The 10,446-nt window shown below is 41.7% G+C and overlaps 1 protein-coding gene across 1 annotated transcript; it reads left to right on the forward strand.

The window, feature by feature from the left end:
- The first annotated feature begins 217 nt into the window (after window positions 1-217).
- LOC145554582 (uncharacterized) lies at window positions 218-10,165 on the forward strand. Its single transcript, XM_081614722.1, has 2 exons — window positions 218-877; window positions 7,520-10,165. The coding sequence occupies exon 2, from the start codon at window positions 7,860-7,862 to the stop codon at window positions 9,438-9,440; it is 1,581 nt and encodes a 526-aa protein (XP_081470848.1). The 5' UTR covers window positions 218-877; window positions 7,520-7,859; the 3' UTR covers window positions 9,441-10,165.
- The last annotated feature ends 281 nt before the right edge of the window (window positions 10,166-10,446 follow it).

Below are 10,446 nucleotides of genomic sequence, written 5' to 3' on the forward strand. Positions count from 1 at the left end.
AGTTTTAGTGTTAACATAATAAATCAAAGTATTTTCAACTTGGAACAACTTATATAAAAAGATTACTTTGTTGAAATTGTTCCTGGCTCCTGATTTTAATTTGTTTTTTTACTCAGACTTTGACATGCAGAACACTAATACCTACTCACTGTTTCCCTTTCAAATAATGTATTGATACTCAAACATTTTAAAAACATACAGAAATGTTCTTTGTCTCTGTTAGAGATTTTTTGGTATTATCATTTTGTTGTTACTTTAGTTCATATTCAGTCTAATGTTAGAGCAGATTAAAATGTTCTCTTCTTTAGTGTGTGTATTAACTGACCTGGGGGTCACAGCTGCCTGTTCATCTTCAGGTGAAACAGTTTGACCAAGATTTGAACCGGGCTCAGGCCGTAAATCAGATATCGCATCTGGAACTGGGTTGCTAGTTGTTTAGGTAAATTGTTTTACGACCTTTGCTGTTTTTTCTCTGCTGTCTATCTTGCCTATCCTCCCTCTTTGAAGTTTGAAAATAAAAGACAAGCTTTACCCAAAGATTTTCAGAACGCTCTATGAACAGCTCGGAGGAGCAATTGATAGAGTTTGTTCTCCTTTGCAAAGTTTGTCATAAAATTCATATACGTTGTCTGTGGTTCTTTTATGTAGGTTCTAGGAAAATACCTATCATTTTGGTGCCGAAACCCGGGATCTCTCATACCGACCGCTGTCAGGCAGAGGAAGACGCGCTGAATCCGTGCACGGCCAGAGTCAACTGGACCTGGAAAGAAAGACCCAGGAAGCAAAATTCTTCGCTGGGCCGGCGACACATGTCCGACTTTGTCTGCCAACGGCGGAGTGACGAGATCCAACCGGACAGTGCGAAAACTACAGAAGCGTAAGTGAATTTTAAAATGTTTCAAACGAATGATACTAAATTAAAGTCGACATAAATAAAGGGTTGGAGTCCCAGTTGCAACTAAAATGCTAAGAATTGAGGTTTGGAATCCCAGTTGCAACTAAATGCTACTAAATTGAGGGTTTGAGTCCCAGTTGACATTGACACTTGATTCAACTAAATGCTACTAAATTGAGGGTTTGAGTCCCAGTTGACATTGACACTTGATTCAACTAAATGCTACTAAATTGAGGGTTTGAGTCCCAGTTGACATTGACACTTGATTCAACTAAATGCTACTAAATTGAGGGTTTGAGTCCCAGTTGACATTGACACTTGATTCAACTAAATGCTACTAAATTGAGGGTTTGAGTCCCAGTTGACATTGACACTTGATTCAACTAAATGCTACTAAATTGAGGGTTGGAGTCCCAGTTGACATTGGCACTTGATTCAACTAAATGCTTTTGGGTTGAAGTCCCTGTTGACGGCGTTTCAACTAAACAAAGGAAAGGCTCTCAGAGCCTCCTGTTTTTGGGAGACCCCTTAAGGGTAAGTCCTCAGGCGGATAGGAAGCTTGTCATTGCTGTGTGGTTTTGATTTTTTGATGGGTAAAATATCACTGGTGCTGAGTTATCTGACAAGGCAAAAACAGATAATGTTGCCATTACTGTGCTGGTATTGCTGGTTTGCTGCTACTTTGATGTGTGTGTGTGTGTGCGTGAAAGAGTAGTGTGAGAGTGGTTGGAGGTTTAAATACCGCTTTGTATTTTACCTCATATAAAACAGTGGAATTAAGCAGCAAACCTCTTGTGGATGCAACAGGCAAGATTCTCCCACTCGAAAGAGTCGAAGCGGGGAATACCACAACAAGGTATTTTAATTGCTGGCCCACTGAAAAGATCTCCAGTTCATAGGACTCCCTAGGAGTCAACGAACCTGGACCAAATTTAAATAAATTCAAATGAATAATATTTTCAAGCTGAAATTGCAAGTGTTTTAAATATGGGAAATAAACATTCTTGTAATTCCTCACTTATTGAGGGCCCCGATGGAGATGAAAAGTACATGCTGTCCAGGTTTCCTGGTAGCACTGTACACATGGAAAAATGGAGAAAGAAATATAAAATAGACGGAAAGCTAAAAATCGATAAATGGCAAGCAATTGTGAGAATTTTGGAGAATAGTGTAGCAAGAAAAACGGGGATAAAAAAGATTAAAAAGGAGGATGAGTTGAGATGTGCTAAAATATGGTTAAAAGCAGCCACAGACCGGAAAGAACAAATTAAAAAGATTAAAGACAAAAAGCTTGTAGAATCAAATAACTTATTTGTAAGACCAGAAGACAATGAAATGGTGCTATCCAGACGGAATGCTCCAGCGGGGCAGGGAGAGCAGGTACGGCCGACTGCTCCTCCCCCAACCGCTGAAGCAAGCTCGTCTGCCTCTGTTCCAGTAGCAACAGCCCCGGCAGACAGTCTTCCGGACGCGCCCGCTACTGGCAGTAAGGAGCCCCAAAGTAGTCTGTATCCCTCACTGGAAGGTTTAGATCCACCCCCGTATGCGGGAGACAGAAGTCAAACAGAACATATGCCAATTGAACAGCCACATTACAATTTAAGGTTAAATCCTAAAAAGAAGATCCAATATAGTCCTGATTTCCACGGGGGACATGTTGAAGAGTACCCCATGATACAGGTACCAAACCCTAATGCTGGTGCGGATGATTCACCACATACATATGTTTTTAGACCCTGGAATTTAGAGGAAGTCCGGAAAGCTGTGGAAGGAATAACACCTGCAGCAGAGGATCCCAATAAATGGATAGAGGACATGACTGGATTAATTCATTCTTATAGACTGAACGGAGTTGAAGCGGGGGCAGCAGCCATGACCTCGCTAGGAAAAGACTGGGCAAAAGTAAGGGGAAACTATACGGGAAAAAATAGAATAGGCCCAATACTATACCCTGATGGAGAAAACCCAGAGCTGAGTAACGAATACAAAGCACAGTGGGATCCAGTATGTGAAAGAGTTAGAACAGTTTTCCGTAAAAAGGCAAACTACAATCACTTAGCGGGGATAAGACAAAAAACTGGAGAGGACGTAGACGACTTTCGTCTGCGGTTTGAAAAAGAGTTCAAAGTTCACAGTGGGATTACCTATGATGAAGGGCCCGACAGCGTATATCAACAACAACTGAAAAACGCTTTAATGTCGAGTTTCCGCCCTGAAATTGAGGGCTGGATTAGAAAACACCTGGTCGAATATGACGCTGCCTCAGTCCCACAACTGATGACATGGGCACGTCATGCAGAAAAAGTAGTTAAAAAACCAAAAACAGGGTCAGATGTTTTTCATCTGGAGGATTTTGGAGAAGTAGAAACCTCTGCTTTTTTCCGCAGCCTTTCCAGAGGCAGAGGGAGAAGCAGAGGCAGAGGAGGTCACTATGAGCAAAGACTCCGTAGTTATACCCCACAAAAGGCACAACATTCAGATGAATGTTGGAATTGTGGAAATCCCAATCACTGGGCAAGAAACTGCCCAATGAACAAAACAAATCAACAGAGACGTGGCAGATGGGAGAAAAAACAAAAGCCTACCTCCTCAGTATGACTAGATTCTGCCACACCCAAACAAAACACACCACCAGATCAAATTGGTGTAATGGTGGACATATGTGCAGCTTGGGATATGTTAAATGCATTAAAAGAAAAACCTTACATCACACTGAATGTTTGTGGGGAAGAAGTTGAATTTCTATGTGACACCGGTGCATGCAAAACGGTTCTTAAAACTAAAATAAAAGGTGTAAACCCCACAAACGAGTCTATTTGGGTAAAATCTGCCGATGGACAAACGCATAGAGAAAATATGTCAAAAAGTACATTTTTTAAAGACCCTGAGACAGGAATTAACGTAAAAGTTTCTGTTGTGATGTCATCTAAATGTCCAATAAATCTGTTAGGTAGAGACCTAATGATAAAATTAGGAATAGCAGTAGTCCCTGTACAAGATGGGATGAGAGCTGTCAGATTAAAACATTCTGATATGTACACAGTTCAAAAAAATGAACAAATCTACTGTTCATATGATTTAAAGCCAGCTGACAATCCTCATGTCCCAGGAAAGCTTCTTAGAGAAGCTCGTGAACAGTTGGACTCACCTGAAACGGAAATGAACTACAATCAGTTGCATGTAACAATGAACATCCTAAATGATCCACAGGATGATTATGTTAAAAAGTTTTTAGAAACAAATCCCGTGACACTGGCTGTGACCGAAATGTTCACAGACCGACGGTCTTATGCAGCTGTGACTGTGCTCCTTCCGACTAGCCAAACAGAGCTGTATAAGTTACCGGCTAATCCACACATTTCATTATTCAAGCCACATAATATCACATGGGTAGATGTGGGTAATAGAACTAAAATGGCTGGTGAAGCCGCTGATTTCAAAGAAGGTGAAGACGGTTGGAGCTACAGCCCCAGCTGTGACGTTTGGAAACAATCACTATGTGAAGTAGTCACAGGCACAGCTCAAGTCCACGCGTTTGAGTGACACACAAACATATTTTTGACAGGAAAGGATGTAGCTGAACTAGCTGAACTTCCAGAAAACTTGTGGACAAAAGGTCCCTCTGATGTCGGGTTGCTTGGTTCAATTCCCCCGGTGCAAATTAAAGCAAAATCTAGCTGGAGGCCTAGAGTAAAACAATACCCTATAAAACCAGAAGCACTAAACGGGATTAAACCAGTAATTGAAGGTTTGTTAAAAGGAGGAATCATAAAAAAGTGTTCAGATTCTCCTTGTAACACACCTATTTTTCCTGTTCAAAAAGCAAATAAAAAGACTGGCGTATGATTCAGGATTTACGTTCAGTAAATGAAGCAGTACAAACAAGAGCACCTAATGTGCCAGATCCACACACACTGCTAAACTCGCTTAAACCAAGCAATAAATTCTTCACAGTAATTGACCTCAGCAACGCATTCTTCTCTGTACCCATTCACCCAGATTCACAGTTCTGGTTTGCTTTTACCTACAGAGGTCAGGGGTACACATATACCAGATTACCCCAAGGCTTTGCAGACAGTCCAAGCATATTTTGTGAGGCAATTATGACCTGCTTATCTGATTTCCAAATGTCAGACAAAAGTCAACTTTTGGTGTATGTTGATGATCTATTAATAGCATCAGAGAGCGAGGAAGCTTGCAGAACAGACTCACTTGCTCTGCTGCACCATCTCTGTCAGACAGGGAACAAAGTAAACAAAGATAAGCTGCAGTGGGTGAGAGAAGAAGTAAATTATTTGGGACACACACTGTCTGCTGAGGGAAAGCAGATACAGAAAGCGAGAAAGGAGACTGTTTCTGAAGCACCTAAACCAGAAACTAAAAAACAAATGATGTCATTTCTTGGACTTTGCAATTACTGTAGAGCCTGGATTCCACACTATGCTGAGAAAACTCAGGCTTTACAGGATTTGATTCATGGCACCCCAATGGCCATGACTGATAAAATAGCTTGGAATCCAGAAGCTGAAAAAAGATTCACTGAACTAAAACAGGCACTAATGCAGGCAACAACTTTGATTCTTCCTAACTATGAAAAAACTTTTATTCAAACTGTAGATTGCAGGAATGGATTTATGACGTCTGTGTTACTACAAAACCATGGTGATAAGCTAAAGCCGTTGGCTTTCTACTCAAAGAAATTAGATCCAGTAGCACAGTCTCTACCAGACTGCGTCCAAGCAGTCTGTGCAGCAACATTAGCTGTACACATGTCGGCTGACATAGTCTTGTTTCACAAGATGGAGCTGTTAGTTCCACACGCGGTAGATGTTCTACTTTTGCAGAGCAAAATGAATTTGCTCTCACCAGCGCGACACCTTTCGTATACAGCAACGCTTTTGTCACAACCACACATTGTAATAAAGCGATGTACGATTCTAAATCCAGCTACTTTGCTTCCATTACCAGATGATGGAACGCCACACAGCTGCATAGAAGCTACAGAGCACTTGCAGCTTCCAAGGCCAGACCTACAGGACACCCCATTAGCATTGGGAGAGGTCTGGTTTGTTGATGGGTCATGTTCAAAGGAGCCTACGGGTAAAAATCAGACAGGTTATTCGGTTGTTGCTTTGCCAAATGAAATAATAGAAGCAGAAAAAATTTCCAGCACTCATTCTGCACAGGCAGCAGAATTGATTGCTTTAACGAGGGCATGTGAACTGGCAGAGGACATGCATTTGACGGTGTACACAGATAGCCAGTATGTTTTCTCTACTTTGTTTTATTTTGCAAAACAATGGGAGCGTAGAGGAATGACAACATCAACTGGGAAACCAGTGACACATGCATCTTTACTTAAAAATCTTTTGCAAGCAATACAACTCCCAGCTAAACTAGCTGTATGTAAATGCACGGCTCATACAACAAGGACGGATGAAGTTTCAAATGGGAACAGACTAGCTGACAAAATAGCTAAAGAAGCTGCAGCAGGGAAGCATGGGAAAGGAACTTTCTCAGCACAGACTGAAGGAGAACAACAACTGATAGACAAAAAAGTGCTGAAAGACATGCAGGACAATGCACCACAGGCCGAAAAAAGGATGTGGATAACTAAGGGTGCGAAAATTAATGATGAGAGCATTTTTGAAGTAAAGGACAAACCAGTTCTACCTAAATCTTTATTTAAAGCTGCAGCAATTGTGACGCATGGGCGCTGCCATGTGTCAACAGGGGGGATGGAAGCCATAATACAGCAACATTTCACAACGTATGGTTTAAATTCCTACCTAAAAAATTTTTGTACTGCATGTCCAGTCTGTGTGAAACATAACCCACAGGGAAACATAAGGCCAAAACGCTAAAAAATTTTTGTACTGCATGTCCAGTCTGTGTGAAACATAACCCACAGGGAAACATAAGGCCAAAACGCTAAAAAATTTTTGTACTGCATGTCCAGTCTGTGTGAAACATAACCCACAGGGAAACATAAGGCCAAAACGAGGCAGGTTCCCGAAACCATCTTATCCATTTCAAACTATGTATATGGATTTTATTGAGCTTTCACAAAGTGGGCCATACAAATACTGTCTGGTGATGATAGATGCTTTTTCTAAATGGGTTGAAATAGTACCATCAAAGTATGCAGATGCTTTGACAGTAGCGAAGGCTATTTGCAAAACTATTATCCCAACGCATGGCATCCCACAGACTGTTTACAGTGACAATGGACCACATTTTGTAAACCAAGTGATACAAAACATGGCATCTCACTTGGGAATGACATTGAAAAACCACTGTGCCTATCACCCACAGAGTGCAGGGCTTGTGGAAAGAACAAATGGCACGGTGAAAAGCAGATTAAGAAAGTGCATGGCAGACACTGGCCGACCCTGGCCAGAATGTTTAGACTTGGTGAAGCTCTATATGAGAATCACCTCAACAGCAGATGGTCTAACACCTTTTGAAATAATTCATGGGAGAGCTTACAGACTGCCTCTGTTTGCTCCTGACTTACAGAAAGCTGATGAAGAACAAACATTAGCAGATTATATGATCAGGACTCTTAAACTGAAGGAAGTGTCCAGTGCGAATTTACTGCCTTCTGACTCTTCTCCTCCACAGGAGGCACCTCCCATTAAGCCAGGTGACTGGGTCTACATAAAGGTCATCAAACGGAAGAACTGGGCAAGTCCACGGTGGGAAGGACCATTCCAGGTGTTGATGACCACACCAACAGCTGTAAAAATCGCTGAAAGACCCAGCTGGATTCATCTCAGTCACTGTAAGCTGCAGAGAGTGTTGGACCCCTAATCCGGAGTAGAGAGGAAGGTGGGCTTTATTGCCTCCGGGCTGCAAAGGGGTGCTACTTTTAGTGTGGTTCGTCTCAAACCCGGTGAAGAAACGCTTAAGATTCTCACTCTTTTAGTTTGGGGGTTCTGACATCTCTGTGTGCCGAGCAACAATGGGGACTCCATATGCCAGATGGATTTTCTACGGCGCTGTGACTGCAGCATGTTTGATGTTTGGAGAAGGACGTGAGCCTGAGTTCCACAAACACGACTACAGCACCAACCTGTGGTGGAAACTAATGAATAGAACCGTGTACGAGGGACATGCTGTGAACTGCTACGTGTGTGCGCAGCTGCCGGTTTCTATTCACAACTCAGGCCTCCGACCAGGTGACATTACTGACAACAAACAGATGTGTCTCTATGTTCTAAGCACCAGACCACGGCGCGTCCCACCCCTACGGGGAGACAGAGCGCGCGAGAAGGACTATTCAGCTGACCTCCGAATGGGAGAGGCTGTGCAAGGTCTGTTTGGATTTTTAAATTGTTCACTCGCAGACGATGTACTTCCTTTTGCATCATCTCAACAAACTGTATGGAAGATACCAGAGATCATTTCATTAGCAGGAGCTAAACCAGGATCTCTGGGGAACTGTGTCTACAATAATGGACATGTTATTCTAGGGACGTTGCCCTGGAACTTGTGTAACAGAGTTTACACCTACTGCGAACCGACACAGGATTTCATCGACTGCACAGCCTGCAGGGGTCAAAGGATGACTCCACACTGCAAAGTCTGGAAGGACAACCCAGACTGTGACAACTTGCTTCAGGAGAGGAGTTTCAACATCACGCATAAGACAAAGAGGAAACAGGAGACAACGCTGTGCAGTGCCATAGTGCCAGGAGACTATGGTTCACGTATGTTGGCAGATTGGTACTTCATATGTGGAAATGAAGCATACATGTTTTTACCGAAAAATTGGGGAGGACTGTGTGCTGTGGTTCCGTTAATCAACCCGATTGCGTTCATCAGGAAAGCACAAGATGATCCACGTACCCGCTCCAAACGAACAGTTATGTCAGAGGTCAAAAAATGGGGAGGCCTAACTACACACACTGGAGTTCCATGGGAATTCAGGATTTGGAACGGCGGAGAAAAATTCATGCAAGGTTTGTTTCCGTGGGTTGGAGTAGGTGAGATTCGGGACCACGTAGAGATAAACAGGTACGGATTACTGCGACTAATCAACATCACATACCAGCTGGCCAATGGCACCGCGAAGGAGCTGACTGAACTGAGAAACATGGTCATGCAAAATCGTGTTGTTCTGGATTTCCTCACTGCCCCTCAGGGAGGGGTCTGCAAAATTATTGGCCCAACGTGCTGCACTTTTGTGCCGGATGAAACAGGCACTGGAGGAACTATTTCTGATGCTCTATATGAGCTGGAGGATCTTAAAAAATATGTGGAGAGTGGAACACGCGGCTCATCCTTTTTTGATTTGTTTTCATGGCTCACGTCTGGTCCATGGTGGACTTTATTGTTAAAGCTCGTGACACCTATTCTGATTGTTTTGGTTCTGTTCTGTCTTTTTACGGGTTGCATTATTCCTTGCCTACGAAGTATGTTGTTTAAAACAATTAACACAACTGTTGTCAGTTATCAGCTAGCAAAGGCATCCTATGAGACAAATGAAGATGACTTGTTTCGAGGTTCTGACGATTTTCTGAACAATGATGATGTTCTGTAATCAATAAACAGATTAATTCTTTGCTGAATGATTCCTACACCGAAAATGTGAAGACAAGTGGTGTTAGAGATGAGAAAACTGCATTTGATTTTTTGCTGTTTCTTTCTTTTGTTTTTGTCCATTTCATTTATTCATTATATTAATTTAGTCATTGTGTCATTTTTATGTTTAGACTAGGAAAAAAAAAAAAAACATTCTTGCATTTATTGGTTCTATTTTCTTTCTTTTCTTTTCTATGCTTGGCTTTTGAATAGGGTTTACACACGTGGTAAAATGATAAAAAGGGGGGAATGTTAGAGATTTTTTGGTATTATCATTTTGTTGTTACTTTAGTTCATATTCAGTCTAATGTTAGAGCAGATTAAAATGTTCTCTTCTTTAGTGTGTGTATTAACTGACCTGGGGGTCACAGCTGCCTGTTCATCTTCAGGTGAAACAGTTTGACCAAGATTTGAACCGGGCTCAGGCCGTAAATCAGATATCGCATCTGGAACTGGGTTGCTAGTTGTTTAGGTAAATTGTTTTACGACCTTTGCTGTGTTTAGGTAAAATGTTTTACGACCTTTGCTGTTTTTTCTCTGCTGTCTATCTTGCCTATCCTCCCTCTTTGAAGTTTGAAAATAAAAGACAAGCTTTACCCAAAGATTTTCAGAACGCTCTATGAACAGCTCGGAGGAGCAATTGATAGAGTTTGTTCTCCTTTGCAAAGTTTGTCATAAAATTCATATACGTTGTCTGTGGTTCTTTTATGTAGGTTCTAGGAAAATACCTATCAGTCTCAATCCTCATACAATAATACTACTGCAAGAAAAGATCAACTTAAAGAATTTTTTTAGAATGAATGTCCTTGATCTGGACACAAATTACTTTTAATTACCACAGTGATGATTGTGGGGTTCACAAGGGTATGTGCATAGGAAGCTTGGAAAGCTATCTTCTCTGTTACATTGTTTAATCATTTTGCTAGGCTAAAATGCTGACAAACTTGTTTTGGACTCAGAAATAC

Source organism: Poecilia reticulata, chromosome 13 (assembly GCF_904066995.2).
Source record: "Poecilia reticulata chromosome 13, P_reticulata-male-v2, whole genome shotgun sequence".
Lineage (NCBI taxonomy): Eukaryota > Metazoa > Chordata > Actinopteri > Cyprinodontiformes > Poeciliidae > Poecilia > Poecilia reticulata.

Excerpts from the sequence above, each read along its gene's own strand:
- LOC145554582 (XM_081614722.1), top strand. The coding sequence starts at position 7,860 with ATGGGGACTCCATATGCCAGATGGATTTTCTACGGCGCTGTGACTGCA.